This window comes from Serinus canaria, chromosome 12, assembly GCF_022539315.1.
Source record: "Serinus canaria isolate serCan28SL12 chromosome 12, serCan2020, whole genome shotgun sequence".
NCBI lineage: Eukaryota > Metazoa > Chordata > Aves > Passeriformes > Fringillidae > Serinus > Serinus canaria.
Window position 1 is genome coordinate 19,283,263 of NC_066326.1, and position 20,138 is coordinate 19,303,400.

A 20,138-nucleotide genomic window follows, 5' to 3' on the forward strand; every position below is an offset into this window, starting at 1 on the left:
CTCAGAACTTTCCACAGGTATTTTCACTGCCCACATTCTGCTGGAAATGCAGAACAGATGCATCCCCTCTCTGAGGGAGGCTCACACACAGCAATCCTGGTGATGACCAGGTCTGCTCCCCACCCCCTTCCCTCCCCAGGGGTGAGGAAGAGCTCTGTCTCCAGGAGGAGTTGCCAGCATCATGAATGGTGCCACCATGAGGCAGGAGCAGTTTGGAATACCCACATCTGTAATGCTGGAAGTGCTTTATGGCAGGGAAGGAGATGCTGGGCCTAGCAGGAGGCTCCAGCCACTTCTGAACCAGTGACACAACCACGAGGGGCCACTTTTTAAAGTAAAGAACAGGCTAAAGGAGGAGGATGGAAAAGAACACAATGAAGGAAGGAAAACAAGAAAATCCCAAACAAAATTTCAGGCTGTTCTGCCAGTTCTCCTGACTGTGCTCAGGAACACAATCCACCATTTGCACTCCTTGCATCACGTAGGCATCAAGTGGAAAATTACAAGTATTACTCTAATTATGCCAGCTTTCCCTTGCCATAGGGTGTGAGCACAGATGCCTTATGTAATCAGCTGAACCTCACACTGACTTGGGGCAGGATTTGGTCACAGTTTGGATCTGGTTTGCTCTGTCCATCTGCATCCTGCCTCTCTGGGCCACGTGCTGCTGGTCTGGGCCATGCTGCTCTTGCTCCTTTGCTCAGTCTGAGAATTAAAATACCACCAAGCTTTTATATCTCTGCATATTCTAGAGAGAGCTTAAACAGGCTGAGGTATACAGCTAGGCAACTGCAGTTAGAAATTAGATCCCTATTCAACATTTTTTAGTAGAAAATGTCAATGCATATTATATATGAAATGTTATATTAGTACTAAAAAGAATTCTGAAGTGCAGCTCCTTCAGAGACGTCCTTACCTGGGACTAAGCACTGACTGGCACCTGCCACAGGGCCAGGGGCACTGCTGCATGGTGTGGGATGTCTCCAGAGGTGTTTGTAGGGAGGACACAAGAATTATTTGCTTGGTGTCTCAGGGAAGAGAACAGTGCCCAGCAGTGGGAAAAAATAAAGTGAGAGTTGCAAAGTACATTTATCTATAAAGAAATATTTTTTGTGTCAGGGGTATCAGCTATTTCCCAGTTTTCCCTGGCTGTGCTAGAGTGCAAAATCCCCACTGTGCTCTTGAGAAGAGTTAAGGAAAACCAAACCACTCCAATACATGATGGAAGCATCTGAAAGCTCAGCATTGTTGCAGGGGAGCCTCTGTGTTAACCAGTTATGGTGGCAAAACAGCTCCAAAGCCTCCCAGGGGCTCAGACAGAAAGACATAGCACAATCAATCCTTCTATCATCGTCCACAATGTGGTTTGTTGCATGTAAGCCAACATTACCTGGTGAAACAAAGATTCCACATTAAAATTTCACACAAGTACAGTATTTTCAGAATGATGGTTTTACCTCCCAGAGGTGCTGATTAAACATTAAGCAGGCAGAGACTGCAAGAAAATGATGGGATTTCTTTGGTACTATAACATCCTTTGCATTATCATTTTGTTTTCACAGGTCTCACTGGGGAAAAAAAAAGAAAAGAAAAATCTCTAGCTTCACAATTTAAAAAATGGTCTTTGGACATGATAAGGGCATCTAATTTGAGATTAGAAGGATGGAAGGTAGAGTGGATGGTGACAGGAATGAGTGACAGGCAACATTTCATGCAAATCAGGATGAGGAAGTCACAGTTATGAAAAAACACATCAGATGGAAAGATGCTCAGACATTAGTGGTAAGCAAATCTGTCCACAGTTTGCACACATCAGCCTTTCCATACCCACACAGGGAAGGCAGGCAGGAACAGGGCTGGATATCCCCAGCAGGGGCACTTCTGTACATGGAATTTTGCTGTGTGTGAGGCTCCTGCACAGATGGGCTGAGGGTCTGACTGAAGTTGCCTAAGGATGTGTCACAGAATCCCAGACTGGTTTGGGTGGAAAGGAACTTCAAAGCCCATCCAGTGCCCCCCATGCCGTGGCAGGGACACCTTCCACTGTCCCAGGCTGCTCCAGCCTCAGTGTTCAGCCTGGCCTTGGGCACTGCCAGGGATCTGGGGGCAGCCCCAGCTGCTCTGGGCTCCCTGTGCCAGGGCCTGCCCACCCTCCCAGAGAGGAATTTCCTGCCCATATCTATTCTAAACCTAGTCTTTGTCAGTTTAAAGCCATAGAAAGCATGTTTAGAAAATGCTGTGAAAAAGCTTCTTCAGGCAGGACACAGAGCTGATGAAATTCCCTTTCTGCAGATGCCATTTTGGCTCTGGGCTTTGCTCAGCTCCAGCTGCAAGGTCTCTGGGATGATGATGCAGCAGGATCAAGCTAGAGGGTCAGCAGCTGAAGTACAGGACTACCTGGATTTCTAGTTTGGAAGCCTCTCTGGGTGTTCCACACTTCCTTTACTTTGCTCTTCACACCATATATAAAATCTGCATTCCAATGGTCTCTGACAAACCCAGGGCAGCTCCTGGAACCTGCAGATTCCAACCAGAGACCATTGTTTTCAAGGCTCTACTCGGGAGGCAGGAAGGGAAAGGGAGTCAGAGAAGCCAAGCTACAGATATTTCTGGTCTATTTTTTAATTTCCAAACAGAAATAACCCAAAAAGAGCAAGCAGAGGAGGCATATGGGCTAACTGGAACCCAGACAAGCATCTAGCTAGAAGGACACAACATGCTCAGGCTTCCCAAGATTTCCCTTGTAATAGGAGAATGCAAGATAACTTGTATTGTTTCTGTCTCTTTTGAGCATTGTAAAATGAGTGAGGGATTTACTTCAATAGCTGCAGTTATTAAAAATGCATTATTTCCCTATTAACGATTCAAAACAGATGCCAAAGATCGTCTCGACTAGAAATAAAACTGCTGGAGTGAATAAAACATCCAGCAATTAGCTAACAGCAAATCAGAGATGCTCCAGATTTCACTGTAGTGCATTCATTAATTGCTTCTTTCAGAGCAAATTTAATTTTTAATTCTGGGCTACAAAATTAATCCCTCAGTGTATTTTCTAAATAAAGCCTCAAAACTGCAGCCAGACCAAAGCATCCATGTCTGTTAGTTTTGTTTCTAATGATTTCTATTTATAAATTGATAAATGGGAAGACTAAAAGCTAAATTTAATACCATCATGTGTATGTAGGAATGCAGAGCCCAATCCTGTTAGAGCTCTAGTAGCTCACTTTCATTCACAGCAGTGGGATCCCCATGTACAGGTCCTGCACAAAACCAGGTGCATCATTTGCACTTGACTCAGAGATCACAGTTGTGGGGATGGCAGTTTGGATTTAACAACTTCAGAAATTGAAATTATGGGCATACCAAACCAATTCCTGCCATGAGGATAATGGTAACAGCCTGGCTGCAGAACAGCAGCACATCTGTGAGCAGGGACAGCATAAACATTGCAGTGTCATTTGAAATTCAATCCTATCGACTAAAATATTCTGGTTTGCAGCTCTTTTAACCCTTCCCAAAAACAGAGTGCTGTGGGGTGAAGGATAATTTGTGTTAGGTGGAGGTGTGGACAGTGCAGTCCCTGCTCAGAGCAGGGACAGCCAGTGGTGTCCCACTGACCTGAGCGTGGCTGGGGACAGAGACCCCATGTCCTCTGCTGGCCTCTGTTCCAATGTTTGGCCAAGCTCACGGTGAAATTCCCTCTTTCCCTACTTTGTGTCTAATTGGAATTTTCCTTACTGCTCAGTTTGGTTTGGTTGCCTCTTGTCCCTGGGAGAAGCTGGCTGCAGCTTTTCCATATTCCCCCCATTCATAGAACCCCAGACTGGTCTGGGTTGGAAGGACCTAAAAGCCACAGGCAGGGACACCTTCCACTGTCCCTCCAAGGCCTCTCCAGCCTGGCCTTGGACACTTCCAGGGGTCCAGGAGCACCCACAGCTTCTCTGGGCACCTGTGCCAGCGTTGGACAGCTCTGAGTGAAGAATTTTCCCTGATGTCCACCCAGAGCCTCCCCTGCCCCAGCCTGGGACTGTTCCCTCTCCTCCTTTCCTTGGAGCAGAGCCCCATTTGCCCTGGATGTCCCTTCCTGGCAGGGAGCTGTGCAGAGCCACAAGGTCCCTGAGCCCAAATCTCCTTGAGAGCAAACAAGGCCAGGGATGAGCTCCTTCCCACGCCCCAGTCCTGAACCATCAGCTGGAGGTCCCACAGCACTCTGAAACTGCACAGGCTTTACACCCCCAGAGCAGGGAATCCCTGTCTTCACTGCACAAAAAAAAAACCCTGAAGAAATTCAGATTTTTCAAGCCCAAAGTTAAGCTGCTCTAAGCTTTAATTCCAGAAGAAATATCACTGATAAAGATAACACCCTATGTGGAGCAAGACACTGAGACATTCAAGGAACAGCTCGTTTTCCCATCAACATCCCAACAGGAAGATCCTTAAAATTAAAGCACTATCAACTAAGGACATAGGAAAACTAAAAGCCTCACTAAAAAGCAAGCAGGGAATCTAAGAGTTTCAGACCCTGCTCCTCACCAAAGGAATTTGAGCTGTCTTACAACTCAACTATGGACTCAATACCACCAAATAAACGAAGGGCTCTGATGGGAGAAAAAAACCAAACACACAAACAGATGCTGCAACACAAACCAACAGGGTGAATCCAAGCATGCATGGATAGAGGTAACTAGGGGATGAAATATTCAAACCAGAAATATGTTTATGCATTTACAGATTTAGGATTCATTGTTTGCTTTTGTTTTTCCTTATTACCCGTGCAAAGTGATTTTGATTTTTCAGCACCAGGCTTCCAATATTTTGATGTTAATATTATTCATGAGCTGGCAATTATCACTAATTCGATTGCTAATAGCAGAAGTAAAAATTCAAGACAATATTTTCCATGGCATGCACAGTTTTTTAACAGTTTTCACATTTCCAATGACTGAGACTAGCTGCCCCCTGATGCTTCTCTAAGATGTTACAATAAACACTGGCATTGACAATACACTGCACTATGGGATGTAATTGCTGCTCTCTGCTTTGGATCAAAGAGAACACTTAGATAGTAAAGGCATCTATGTTAAAAGAAGCAATATGAGCTGGAAAACGTGGGTTTTGGTGTATTCAGGGCCTGGATGTGTTTAAAACCCCCTTATTTCACTCAAATCCAAGGAAGTGCTGAGCCCTGAGCAGGTCCATGCCTTTAACCTTCAGAGGGTTAAGCACATGGATGAATTCCTCAGCTCCTGTCAGGGGTGGAAAAAAAGGTCTTGCTCAGGACAACATCAAAAACCTCCATAAATTATATAAATATTTCAGTGTATTTGTCACGTGAGAGCTCAGCCTGCACCTCCCTTCTCCCTAGCTTTACAGGGGGATGTGCCCCTTAAAGCACATGACACTCATTTTACAGAGTAATTCCAGAGTGCCTGAGAGAAGGACTCACTGTAGTGATGGTTCTATCTACTGCTACCCTATAAGACCTCAAAAATATTGGATATTTATTCCAATATTCTTTTTTTGTTTTTTCCTTTTGAAGCTTAAGCAACTATTGCTTGTCTCATGTCAAATGGCAGCACCAGATCTCCCTCCAAAGAGCAGCAGTGGGTGGAGCATGTCTACTCTTACCTGTACTCTGAGTGTGTGGCAGGGACAGCTAGCTGGGAATGGTACAATGGAGCTGGACAGCAAAACTGGTGCAGAGTATTTAAAGACCTACGACACAAGGAAAAACACAAAGTCAAACCAGCAGCTGTTGAGAAAGGGGCTCTTGAGGGGAAGGCAGGTGCTGACAGGATATTGGAAATTCACGAAAACTGAAATTTGAGGCACAGCTGTCAGCTCTGGATCCGGGGGACACAGGGGAACAGTGCCAGGGTTAAATGCACACACCACAATGACGGTGAGGAGCTGTTGCAGTGGGGAGTCAATCAAAGGTTTGTTGCAGGATTAGGATCATATGCCAATTTAAGGCTTGGGGTTTGCCTTGCCACAGGAAGGAAGGCAAAGCTGAAACACTGAAGGTTAAAATCCCTGTGGAAATGAAGCTTTAGGCTTGCACCTTACTCTGCACCAGTCAGGCTGTTCTCTGGTCATGGAATTAATGCACAGTGCTCTGCATGAGGAGGGACAATGCAATGGACATGGACACAAAGCTTTCTTCAAGCCCAGCAATGAGAAACATATTGCAAAACAAGCCACTTGAAAATGTGAAAGAACCCAAGTTTCACCCGTATTTTAAGCAATATTCAGAGGTGTGCAATAGCAGTTTGGTTGTTCAAATTTGTTCATTTGTTCAAAGCACAGAAAAAAAACAAAAAAAAATCCTTTACACACAAAGATATCCTGCACCCCAGATTATCAGACTGGTATTGTTTCACTAAAACAAAACCAGACAAGGGGTTTCCTACCTCTGAAGGAAAGCTTGGAAAATCTTTAAGCACCACACAGAACACGTCCCTGTGTTCCTGGTGCTTGTGCCAGGAAACATTAAACAAGGCTCAGCACAGCAAGTCCTCCATGATAAATCCACCTAATCAAATTTCTCAGGACACAGCATTCTTCTAGGAAATCATAAAAAAAAATAATCAATATCTCTTAGCTCTTTGAGTGGAAGAGAGAGCTGTTAAATTGAAAATCCTCCTTTAACTTGTGAGCATCAAACCTGACAATTAACAGAGGGTGTGTGTGTGTGTTTATGTACACAAATGCACTTTTTAACCCCCCATCTTTCTCTTGGTGTTTTGACAGAAGTCTCAGAAGATTGATTTTGATTCTTCTGCATCTCTGAGGCTTACAGTGAATCCTGTGAGGTCACTTTCTTAGGAGATCAAAGAGAGTGGTTAAGCAAAAAGAAGTCAGGCTTTGTTCAGGAAGGAGTAAGTTACTAATCCTTAGGAAAAAAGGCAAGGTCAGCCTGTTCTGATTCCTGCTGCCAACACTTTGTCAGCAACTGCATGGCCAGGATCAGCTGGATTTTCTGTTCCAAGGTGGTAACTCCTGTAAAGTTCTCTAGCTTTTGGGGATGCTGCTCAGCCCAGACACAAGGCACCTCCCCAGCGTGGGATGCACCCTCCAACACCTCACAGGGCACAGGTACCCATGGGGGCACCTTCAAACACCTTGGAAAGACAAAAAATTCAAACCAAAGGGAGAACAACACTGAAAACATTGATGGGCTATATCAAAGCAACCAAAGATGGATTTCTCTGTCAGGAAAGGCACACAGTGTTCCACATGAGCTGCTCCACTCAGTCCTGAAGCTGCAGGGCACGAGTTTCACACTGGGCAGGGGAACTGCTCTCATGGAGGAACCTGCTCCTGCCTTGGCATACCTGGTTTTTCCAGCAAAAGCAAAAGAAGGAAATGGAGGAAATCAGGAGGAGAGTGTTCCAGATTCCATTCCCACTACTGTTCTTTTTCCACACAGATGTCTCTTTCTTCAGAGAATTAACCAGTGAAATATGAAAGAATATGAAAGAATCTCTCTGGATTCAGCTCTGCTCAACAAAGCTTTTTGAACAGAGCTTGCTCCTGCCTCTTCCAAAACCATTCTGCCCTCAAGGCTCCCTGGCTCTGTCCTACTCCATCATTCCTGGGCTCCAAAAGAACCTGAACAGTAAAGAAGGTGGTGGAATCTTGTCACCATCATATTTTCTGAAAAATCCTCCTTGCCCAGGATTCTTCTCCTGGGAAGCTGAAAAGCCTCAGATAAAAAGGAAAACAATATTACCTCATTTGCTTCTCCTGTATTTTGCTGCTTTGGAATGTGGTCTGGAGATTGTTTATCCAACAGGTGCTTGTTTGATTGGTTTCATGTGAATTGGTTTTACTTAATGACCAGCCACGGTCAGGCTGTGTTGGGACTCTTTCCAGAGTCAAGAGTTTTCATTATTATCTTGTTAAGCCTTCTGTCTGTATCCTTCCTCTATTCTTTAGTATAGTTTAGTATAGCATTCTTTAATATACTATAACATAAAATAATAAATTAGCCTTCTAAGAACATGGAGTCAGATTCATCATTCCTCCTCTGTCTGGGGACCCTGAAAATACCACAGAATCTGAAATGTAAGGAACTTGTAGAATTTTGGGTTTGTGAACTAAAGTTTAAAATTAAACATTTCATTTGAGACCTTGGAAAAGTTTTCTAAACTTAGGTGTTAGAAGTGAGAATGTGGATTTACAGTTTCAAGTAGAGATATGTCAAGTAAAGGAAAGTTTAGAGTTTTAGAGTTTAAGATGTAGAAAAAATAAAGTAGTTACAGAGGTAAATAAGGAGCTTAGAATGCAATACTGTAGGGTTGTGAGTTATTACATGATTGGTTAAGAAAGTTTATACTGTAGTATGGGTCTGTAAGATGAAATATTTCAGGACTGGGTTAAAAACATAAATATCTTTGTTAGTAGTGTTTTATTCGTCAATAATTCCTTAAAAAGTCCTGTCACTAAGAGTCTTGTGACCTTCTGCACTGTGTTGTAACAATGTGAGCCAAACTCACCCTTCCTGCCTATGTAGACAATAAGAAAATAAACCACATCATCAAAACCAACTCACAGATCCCATCTCAAATTCCTTCCAAAATTCCCCACGAGTGAATTATCACAAAGAGAAGCTCTCCCCATGCTCTGGTTGTGGTTTGTACACACCTGTGGCACAGCCCTGGGCTCAGGAGCTCGCCTGCCCCGAGTTCCCAGGAGCAGCAGGAGTGCAGCAGTCTCATCCTGAGAGCAGCAGGGACCTGCCCAAGGAGGTCTGACACTGCCACAGGCTGAGGAGGTGGCACGGGGGACAGGGCTCAGCTGCAGGCTGGCACTGAGGGGCCACCAGGTCCCTGCTGTCCAACACAGCAGGCTGGATCCTCAGACAGGATCCTTGTTCCACCACAGGCAGAGGAAACACAAGGTCTGGGCTCTGCTCTGAACTTTGAAATTCAGAACAGCTCAACTCTGTTTGGGTTCCCCCAGATCTCACTGACTCATGGCAGCCTGACAATGATGAGGCTCAGGCTTTACAGCCCCTGACTAATACCAATTCTACCCAAAGCAATGGGGTAAACATGCCAATGCAATTTAAAATTCACATGTGGAATTTTGTGCCTTCAATCACCTGCCAAAACAGCACTTGCAGTCACCTACCCCTCTGTAATATACCAGAGAATGTTTACAGTTCCAATCTCTCTCTTTTTTTTTTTTTTTTTTGTTTTTTTTGTTTGGTTTGGCTGGAGTTTTAATTATTTTTTAAACTTCATAGCTATATGTTGCAATCAGCCTTCAACACAGGTTTACATTCAAGCTAGAATTAATTTATTGATTTTTAACACCTAAAGACATCAGAAGAAATCCATTTCAATCATTTGGAGGAGAATGAATCACTTCTCCTGTTCACAGTCTCACAGATATTCAGCCCTGTGAAGATTAGTTTCCACATCTGTAGCTGCTGTTCTTCAAAGGATGATTTAGGATTACCAAGAGAGCACAGGTACTTCAGCACCAACACAGGACAAGTGACAGCTGACAAATGCTGCTGCTGGTCATCTCAGTTTCTGGCCCATTGCTGCAGCATCCCAGTGCCCATGGAAGCTTGGCCATTTCCCACTTCCAGGCCAAGTTCCTTCCAGCTCTCCCCTTGTGACAGGAACCCCCTGTGAATCCCTGCATGAGGCTCTTGGAAGAGCAGATGAGTCTGCCAGAAAAACCAGAGCCAAGTCTGACCCAAACCCTTGCCATCTCATTCCCCCAGAGAACAGGGGGAGCCCAGCTCCTAGGGGAGCACACAGCCCCCAGGGCAGCCGTGGCTGTGCCTCTCACCCCTCTGTAAATCCCTTCATGTTTTCCATTAGAATCCACTCATTTCAACAGCACTTTCCTGTCCATCAGCAAACAGAAATGACAATTCTTTTTAATCTTCCAGTTTTAGAGCCTTGCTCAGATGTACAAATAAAAAGAAATTGACTACTGGTCATCACATATAGCCAGAAGTATTTTTATTTTTTCTTTCATTTTTTCTTGCAATCCCCAACAAGCCTCCCAAACTCAGCAGACAATTTTCTCAGTATTGGTTTTTAAACAACCTGGAAGAGCAGAACACGAGGCCATTAACCTGGAATTGCTTTTGCTCTAGCAGGTTATCCTGTGCTCTCACAATGTGCTCAGAGCCAGTAGATGCTCCTGGCAGGATTGTGAGCCTGGGGGCAGCTTCCCTGCCCAGGACACCGTGGTGGCACAGGACATCCACCCACACCTGCTCATTCTGCTGCTGTTGGATTTTCAGCAGAATTATTAAACCATCACTGTCTGAGAGCTTCTTCCTACAAGAGCTTCCAGCCAGAAACCCTGAGACTGAGGGGAACAGGAGCAGGAGCACAGCTGGAAGGAGCCTGTCTGGAGTTAATGATGTGGCTGATGAGAGGAGCTGCTCAGTCCCTTCCCTGCCCTTTGCTGCTTCCCTCTCCCAGAGCCACCACTCCATTCACCATTCCTCCTGTGTTCTGGAACAACAATCTGTTCCCCTCCATCTGCCAGGATTCTTCCCTTTCTTCTGGCGCATTTTTCCATAAAGTGCACATTGCAATAAGTATGTGGAAAAAATAACCCCAGCACAGGCTGCTGTCCTGGATACCTGTGTGCACCCATCCTTCTGAAATCAGCTTGGGAACAGCAGGAGGGGCAGACAAATCCATCCCCTGCTTCAGCCCATTCCCTCCATGTCAGCTGAGGTGGCCAAGGATGGTTTGTTTGATTGGAACTATTAAAAGGAATATTTGCATTTCCCAGTGTTATAACCTGTTGAAGAGTAACCTTATTTTACAAGTAGAAATTTTCTTTCTCAAGTTGATCCAGAGTTATGGCAACAGCTGAGATTAGAAAATACTATAGTTAGAAACAAATAAAGTCTGTCCTGTTCTTGTTAAATAAATCCAACCATTACTTTCATGAGGAACAACATTTGAAATATAATCAATAGATACCCAAAGAAGAGATGAACAGTGAACTCACATCAACTCCAGCTAAATGCTTGATCAATTAACAAGTTTATTAACCTGCTAGAAGGGCTTCCAGAATGAAAACCCTGACCCAGGCCACAGGACAACTTTTTGCAAAGCAGAGAAAGCAGCAGGAAGCTTTTCATGGCAGTTCCCACTGTCCCAGCCCAGGTTTGACTGCAGCTGTCTGTAGCTGTGGCCACTTCCAGGTGATTAAGCACATGACACATTTCCAAGGACAAATTCCTACTGTTCTTTACCCAAAATACACAGGACAGTATGATTTTGGCTTTTGCAGCAGCACTGTAAAACCTTCTCTTCTTTCCTCTTCATTTCACCCCACTGTATGTCCAGCACTCTGCAGCCAAGCACATCACAGAGGGGCTGTGGGGCACACAGACAATATTATGTTTTTTTCACAGTGTTGTTATTATTAATTAATTTCCTGGCATGGCACTCTTTTGGGTGGCGACCCCACAACACTAAATGCTGCCATTGCTTTTATGGCTGCACCCATAAAAACCTTCCAGTTCACAGCAGAGACCAGCACACCCTGCAGGAGAAGCACAACTCCTCACTTCATTGCCTGGGCACGATGGGAACATGCCCAGGGATTGCTCTTTGAGCAAACCTTTGGTTTGCTCTCAAGGAGCCCAAGATGGCTCTTTGGGCACAGCTTCTTGGACACCAAATCCCAGGGAGGCAGCAGGACAGCTCCTGGCAGATAAACACCAGTGTAATTACTCTGCAGGAGTTTGAGAGTCAAAACCCTCACCCACACATCACAAGCAGCACAGCCATATGCTGCAAAGCTGCTCTGCTGGCATCTCCCTCCTCCCATTCCTGCCTCCCCTTCCATGCAATAGTCAGAACCTGGCTTACAGCATTCCAGAATTCCATTTCCTCTTCCCAGCAGTGAAAGATGTTTTCACCAGCTACAAGGATTTTCAATAAAAGCTGCAGTTCCAAACGAGCAGCACACACAGTCCAGAGTACAGACCACTGAATTTTGTTCCAGAATTCATCAAATCTGGTTGTCATTGAAATGATTTAATAGCAGGATTTGTACATGGCGCAGCAGAAATGCAGACTGGGAGTTCTTGTCTGGAATAATGCTTCCCTTTGTATATTCCCAGCTCAAGTGCCCACAGCTGGATTTTTCAATGGAATCATCAGGCACACTCTCACTGACCTCTCCTCCATCAAAGGGCCTGTAAATAATTATCATCTCCTGGGAGAATGGAACCACCACAGGCCCAGCATACTAAACTAGGAACAGCCATTATTTTGTCCCATCCTAGAACACAACACTTATTAGCATTACAGAGAATTAGAAATAATTATTATAAACTTTTTTTGGTTTCATGAAAATGCAGTACCAGCCTACACAAACAGGCAGGAGGGATCCTTCTGCATCCCTGCACAGTTTGCTCCAGTCCTGGGTTAGCTGGAACTAGGGTGAATTTAATTAAGACTATTAATATGTGAATGCTTGTAATTAGAAAAAATTCTTTTTAAGTCTTAACTAGAACCCCATCTATGGTGCAGGGTGATGTAGAATAATTCACAGGACTCATAAGATGCACTTGTGTCACTTGTGCTTACTGGGAGCTGTCAAAATCTGTAGAAAAAACCCCACACAGTCCAAACCCAGAAATAAAGGGCAAAGAGAAATGAGAGAAGGAAAGCATCTTTTAGATTAAATCAGAGAATGGATATATTCACCACATCTTTTCTTTATGTCCCACATCATTAAATCAGGTTCCAGAAATCCTCAAGAAACTACAACTCCCATTGCAGAGCACAGGTACATTTATAATCTCACAGAGCAATAACCACAGCAAACCCAAAGCTGAGCAGTGCCAGTTATACATATTGGATTTGCAGCTGATGAAAGAGGCAAAACAGCAAAGTACAAAGAATGAAATTACCCAGATACAGCACGAGAGATTTACAGCAAGGCAAATCCTGTTACTTAAAACAATGCTCCAGTGACATATGTTCTATTCAGTGCAGCAGCTGAAAAAACTGCTTTCACTAATCCAAGTAGTGTGACACTGTTGTTCAGCTTACCTTAGAACAGCAACAACCAGGCTTTCTACACTTCAGGATGAAAAAGATATTTTTATCTTAAAAAAGATACTTTCAATGGCAAAGATCTTTGGCATTGCTCTCTCTATATATAGATAGATATAGATATATATGTATTACAAGAACACTGCCAGAGTTGTTATATGTAAGGTTTCATCTGAAAACTTACTCAAGCATTGAAGGACTGGTGTATAATAGTTTAACAAACATTTTCAGTATTGAGAACCCATTAGTTTTAAAGAACATGAAGATTTTCATTATACATGTGCTCTTAAGAGTAAGTCTTTTTAAAAAATTCCCAGCTTACATTTTCCTGTTTCCAAACATCAGCATCAGCTCTCTTACACAGGAATTAAAACACAGAATTATAGTAGGAGGCAGAACCCACATCTTGTTTTCTACAGCAACGTGCTGAGGTGGGTACAAGATACCAAAGCTGTAAGCAGCAAAACAGGAAAATGCTGCACAAGATGGGTCTGTAAATAAGACTGCAAGCTCACTGTTAAAGACAGCAACATACAGGGAATAAATATCCCTTACCTCCACATGATGAGCACTCTGTGAAATCCATTCCCTGCTGAGAGTTACAGAACCCCCAAATCCCAGGACCCAAATTAAAATGGAGTCCAACACAACCAGAACTATTCTCCTGTGGATAAACACACAGCATGATGTTTCAGGCTGATCCATGCATACCTGGGAGGCTGCAACCTGTTCTCCAAGTTTACTTATTTCAACTCCCTACAAAGTGCTCCACATTTATTTTGATTTTAAAACATTTCAACTTTACCATTCATCCCTTCAGCCCAACACAAAAGCTAAAGAAAACTCTAAGACATGTACTAATATTCTTTTGTTATTCTCCTTGAGGAGTCTGGTTTTGAATGGTTTTATTTACTCTGCCTGTGTGTGGATGGTGCTGCTGAACGTGGAGCAGATTTACTCAAATCAGGCTCAGAGGCTCTGCTAAAATAACTGGAAAAGGCTGGGGATGACAATTACATGTGTTTCATGCAGGATCCTCTGGAAACCCCAAATTTAACCCTAAAGGGAGTGGATGGTTAACCAGGGTTCAGAACTGCAAACAGAGGTACAGCAACTCCAAGCCCCTGGACTGGGAGTGTGGACAAATCCAAGGGCCCATCCCTGCCTGGTTTGGTGCATTTTGGAGCAATCCCCCTGTGTGTCCCATCCATCCCTGCCTGGTTTGGTGCATTTTGGAGCAATCCCCTTGTGTGTCCCATCCATCCCTGCCTGTTTATGCCCATTTTGGAGCAAACCACCTGTGTGTTCCATCCATCCCAGCACCAGCATCATCCTCCAGACTGGCTGAGTCCTGAGCCCCAAGCCATGGACTCAGCTCCCACCAGGGTCTCCTCAGCCCACAGGAGAATCAGCTCCTGTGTCTGACCTCAACCCTCCAGATACTGCTCCAGGGAATAATAATCAATGAATGTTTCACCTTTATGTTTTGATCAGCACAAAGGTAACAACAAAAGCACAGGGAATTTTGCCTCCTGGCTATGACACTGCTCAGGGCTGCACTGCACATCCTTCTTCTTGTATTTTATTTCTGTACTGAAAAGACAGATTGCACTTTAATATGACAAAGCATTCCAACAAAATGGAAGAGAGATCCTTGACTCATCATAGACAGAATTCCTAGCACCCTGCATTGCTGCTTGGATGCAAAGTGAAGAGTTTCCTCATTTTTTTTTCCCTGCTAAACGCAGACTACTCACTTTATTATGCTGTATTTTTAAATACCCATATGCACAATCACCATCCTCATCATCTAAACACATTCAATATACAGAGTATTCATCTGCCAGAAAAGGTAACACCCTAAAAATGGTTCATGGAAAGAAACGTACCCAACAATAAACTGATCACTACTCCCACTTCTGGAATCCTCAACACAGAAATCAGAGACGTGACGACAGATGAAGAAGGAAAAGGTACTCACAAATAACACCTTCTGCAAGCCATCCTTGAAGGGGGGGTGGCCTTGGAATTTATCTTTTCTTTCACGCAATCTGAGGTAGAAAAGCTCTTTCTCAAGGAAAAAAAATAAAGTAAAAAAAAAATCACATTCACAGCTTTTGCAGGCTCATTCAGGCTCAGCCACGGTGGAACATCACGGATAAGTAAGCTGGTGATGTAACCAGCATCAAACACTGCATCAGATAAACCCAAAGGCTCTACAGGGTTATATTTTGCAAAGCCAAAAGGTTTTTCCCAGAGAGGAGGTTTAGCAAGCATAAACCAGCCACGCTGTCCTCACATTCCTGGTGGGCTCGCTTTCTGCTTCCAGAAAAAGTCCCAAAGCTGTATTTATTATTCAACTTCATCACCAAGAAGGAACAATATGCTTTCTCATTTGCTATTTAGACGGAAATATCAAAGCACCAAATGTTGCATTTTTGAATGCACCATCTCTGCCTGCTCACTGTAGTACAGTCCAAACCAAGAAAAGGCCATTGGTCCTTTTATCTCCATGGAAACAGCAGCATCTGCGAAGACGAACGTATTCCCTCCTCACTGCAAAGTCAATTTATAGTCACATACTATGACATAAACTGATAAGACAGCAAAGCTAATCAGCAACTAGGAGAAACAGCAACCTAAACATGAGATTAGGCTCTTGCTCAAGAGGATATTCCTCTGTATACAGCATTTCTCCTGTGAAAACTGCAGAATTAAGAAGCAAATCAAGCTGTTCCTGAGAGCTGCTGCAGGATGGGGATTTGTGAACTTCCCAGTTTGGCTAAGGAGGAGAGTGGCTGAATATTTTATACAATTAGCTTCTGACTTGAAAATCTAGTTAAATCCTACTACATGGGAAGAGATTTAAATAAAGTTGCTCACTGCAAAAGAAAAAAAAAACAAAACAAACAACTGAAGAATTATTACTCCAGTGTTACCTTTTCCCACAGAAGAGCTGTCATCTTTAATAGCAACATAAGACTGAGAAGTTTCATAACTCTACAGATGACTGCCTCCCCATCTTCCCCCTTTTTAGCACCACCAGAGGTGCAAACACTTGAGCACCATCCTGCTTGTGCTCTACAAACCTCCTCTCCAGGGAATGATCATTTCTGCAGGCCTGATGAGTCACCTCTACTTGATTTTATTCGATGGTACTTTGTAAAGGAGAAAACCAAAGTAAAAGCCAAGCCAGCAGACCCCAGAGAGTACAAAACTGAGCTTTGTTCCTCCCCTGCCTCCTGCCCAGCTCTGATGCTCAGCACTCAGCCCTGACATTCCCAAGCCAAGCTTCCTCCCTTCCTTCAGGAATCAATGCAATGACCATCTGCTCACATTATTAAGTTAGATATACACCAGGACACACTGATGAGGGCAGCTCATTTGCCATGGTTGAGTGATCAGCTCCATGGCCATTGTCCCATTTCTACAGTGGCAGGGGGCAGCCAATCCTCCTGATGCATCTACACAGCTCCCAGGGCCCAAGGGGAGCAGGAACTGCCAAAGATTCTGCAAAACTTTAAAAACAAAAATAAAAAAATGGGGGAGGTAGGAGGTCTTTGGTCCAAACCAATTTGCAAATGAATTAGGCTGACCTAACTGCAGCCTCACTGTACCTGAAGGAGCCAACAAGGAAGGTGAACTATTTTAAAGGGCCTGGAGCAACAGGACAAAAGGGAATAGCTTCAGACTGACAGAGAGTAGGGTTGGATGGGATATTGGGCAGGAATTGTTCCCTGGGAGGGTGGGCAGGCCCTGGCACAGGATGCCCAGAGCACCTGGCTGCCCCTGGATCCCTGGCAGTGCCCAAGGCCGGTTGGACATTGGGGCTGGGAGCAGCCTGGGACAGTGGAAGGTGTCCCTGCCATGGCAGGGATGGCACGGGGTGATTTTTAAGGTCCGTTCAGACCCAAACCACTCCCTGATTCCATGGTTCTGTCTAGCAGAGGAACACTTTGGTTTACAAAATTAAATTTGATGACAATTTATAGAATTGTCAGAGCAGGCACAGCCCTCAAGTCACATCAGCATGTGCTGGTGCTGTGGAATGCAATAAAAACCAGAGGGGAAGCAAAGACCCCAAAATTCCCCATTCCCCCACAGAACTGGCCTGTAGGGCTTGGATCCAGCACCAACAGTGTTCCAGCAGGATTCCTCTTAGGAAAACTCCATAAATATCCACTTGATGTGGTGCTGCCCCACCCAGCAGAGCAAGCTCCAGGGAATCCAGCCTGGTGTGGCCATCCCCAAATATCTTGGTGCAGTTCCCTAATCTTCCCCTGGGAGCTTGATCCTGTAAATCCAAGCTCATGGGCTCATGGCAGGGGTCAGGCTCCAAGGCAAAGTGTCCCCATGCCACCCTGGAGGCCTGGATTGGAGCAGCCATACCTTGGATACAGATATGCTACCCCAGGAGGCACTGACATGATAACAGGTTCCTGTCAGCTTTGAAAGTTGAATTATCTTTTGCACAAATTAAGGTAATTCAGAGAAATACAGATTTAGATGAGTGGGTTTTTTTCTGCTGCACAGCCTAAAGGCATCCTGCCTTCCAGGGAAGCTTTATAATGATTCAAATACTGCTTCATTTTTAACAGATACCAAACAGAGAAGACTGGAAAAGTACAATTTCAAAAGGTGCTTGTGTGTCCTGAACTTGCACATCACAGCCACCAATACATCAGATAAATGATAAATGCCTGCTGAGGAAACAACACCATTCCATAAAGAATGCCATAAAACAGCTTTCCAAGCCACTGCAAGGTCAAGTACCTCAATCACCAGCAGCATATGGGGAAGAGAATAAACAGGCTTGGCACCTTGGTGCATTCTTCTGGTTAATTCCAGCTTCTGCAGATGTCTGACAGTGCAGAGGTCAAATGAAAAGTGAGGAATGACTTAGCCAGCTACTCAGAAAGGTGCTCCCTGGGTGATAATCAATCCAGTTCAAGGAGCACAGGATAATAGGAAGCTTTTCAGTGCACAGCATTGTTGCTTGTGTTTGGGACAAGCTTTCAGTTCAGTTCTTGGTTTTGGTTTGATGTGCCTGGATAAAATAACTGAGGAAACAACCATCTGGCTCTAAACTCACCTAAACTCCACAGCTTTATTCAAGATAACAGACTCATTTGCATGATTTCTGTTAAACACTGCTTTAGCCAAGCTCAGTCTCCCTCAGCTCTCCCCTGGAACAATGGAGCTGGGCTGATGAGTAAGTGTGGGATAAAGCCTGCCCACGTCTGCGTCTCAGCAGAATGAACTCAAACGTTTCACAACTGATTGAATACTACAAAGTGAGGAGTTAGAAACTGCATAGGCTGTTTAGCCTTAGCTTTTAACTTTAAAAAAGGCTTTTCTTTATCAAAAAATGCAGTAAGTAGGGCAGAACTGGGGACACCGGGGCCGAGTCCTCCCCAGCACTACAAAGTCAGCTCAGCAAGACTCTTGTACAGTCACTGGATGTCACTGTGTGAAAAGAACTGGACATAAAATGCCCAAGTCATTATCCCAACCACTGTACAAGCTACAAGTATTAAAGACAAGTACTCTGATCCCACTGGGAAGAACTCCATGGGGCTCAGCACAGCCAGGCCGTCCCAAATAATGCCCAGTGACAATGCTGAGTGCCCTGAACACTGACACCCTGCCAGCACCAGTGACCTGCCCAGCCACAGGACTGGCTGTTCCCAAAACCCAGTTTTCTCTGCTGAGGGTCCTGCTCTGCCCATGGCTGTGAGGAATAAACAATATCAAACACAGATCATCATTTGTTTCCAATGAGGGCCTGAATTCAACTTCAAGGTTCTGAGGCAGACTCAAAAGCAAAGCCATTTGTTACCAGTTATTGCATTTTCCTGGTTATTATTCACACGCTGGTCTCTGCAGGATTAAGAGGCTTGGCTATTGATTCATCCTAGAAAACCAGAGCAAAGGCAGTTTGTGGCTGGAATTCTGGGAGAGGCCACAGGGCACGAAGGACAGAGCCCTGCCCCAGCCCAGGAGATCCCAGACCATCCACTCAAACACAGGATGAATCCTCAGCTCCTCCTCCCTGGTCCCCAAACAAAACCTCACCCTGCCTGCTCCTGACACAGGCCCAGAGGTTGTCATTGGGAGCTCAGAAGCAGAAGTGGCTCAAGGAGGGTTCCTTCCCCTCAGGTGTCACACACAGACACGGAGCTGAGCCCGCGGTGCTCACACTGCGGCCTGGGAGCTGAGACACCAGCTTTGTTATTGCCAGCTAAAAACTCCCCCACATCCACTCTCCCACCTGAGACTGATCTCTGTGTGGGAGCAGGCTGGCCTGGTGAAGGTGTCCCTGCCATGGCTTTGATGTCCCCTGCAGCCCAAACCATTCCATGGCTCCAGGCCTGCAATCCTGGGCCTGTGGAGGCTCCCTCCAGCTTCTGAGGAGCAAGGCTGCCGCAGGATCCAAACCACTCCTGTCCCGGCTGGTTCCATCCCCTGAGCCCCAATTATGTGATTCCACACTGCTCCTTCCTCTGGGCACTTGTACCTGGAATGTACAAACTGTGTCTCAGAGCGAGGGGGAGAAGCCCAAGGGCTGCACCAGAGATGCTGATGCCTGGAATGGGATGGGAGAGATCCAGCCCCGTGCTCCCTTCCCTGCAGGCTTGTGTGCTCCCCGTGGAACATTCCCTGGCCATTGCTGCACTGATAGAATATCGAAGCTCAAAGCAAAAGTAATCTGCTGTAGAAGAACTGCCAGAAATGTCTCAGGCCAGAGTACAGTATTTTCATTTTCAATCACATTTTGAAATGTTTCTCATGAGCATTTGTAGTTCTGTCTGAAGCCTCTGAATTATTTTTTCCTACTGTTTATTTTAGCAAGATGCCCCAAAGCTTTCACTGGAAGCTGCTTTTAATTTTCAGCTTGGTTATTACTGATGAGTTGATACACATTTGCTTGTGTTGAATTTCCTCTGTAATCATTTTACCCCTGCATGTTCTGAGCCCTATACCGATGCTAAATGCATTTCTCTATTGTATCTTATATCTTACATGCTTTCCATTTACCCAAAATATAGTTAAAAGTGGTTATCAAACCTACTCCTTGAC

At 44.7% G+C, this 20,138-nt stretch overlaps 1 protein-coding gene across 8 annotated transcripts in view; it reads right to left on the reverse strand.

Annotated features, from left to right (window-relative positions):
• IQSEC1 (IQ motif and Sec7 domain ArfGEF 1) overlaps positions 1-20,138 on the reverse strand; it is a 285,226-nt gene that overhangs the window by 155,240 nt on the left and 109,848 nt on the right. For 4 of the 8 annotated variants that reach the window (XM_050979503.1, XM_050979505.1, XM_050979504.1 and 1 more), the window contains one exon: positions 5,629-5,715. The exons of the other annotated variants lie outside the window; for them this stretch is intronic. In XM_050979503.1, coding sequence (XP_050835460.1) covers positions 5,629-5,715 — 87 coding nt within the window. The remainder of the gene's footprint in view (positions 1-5,628; positions 5,716-20,138) is intronic. 8 annotated transcript variants of the gene reach the window in all.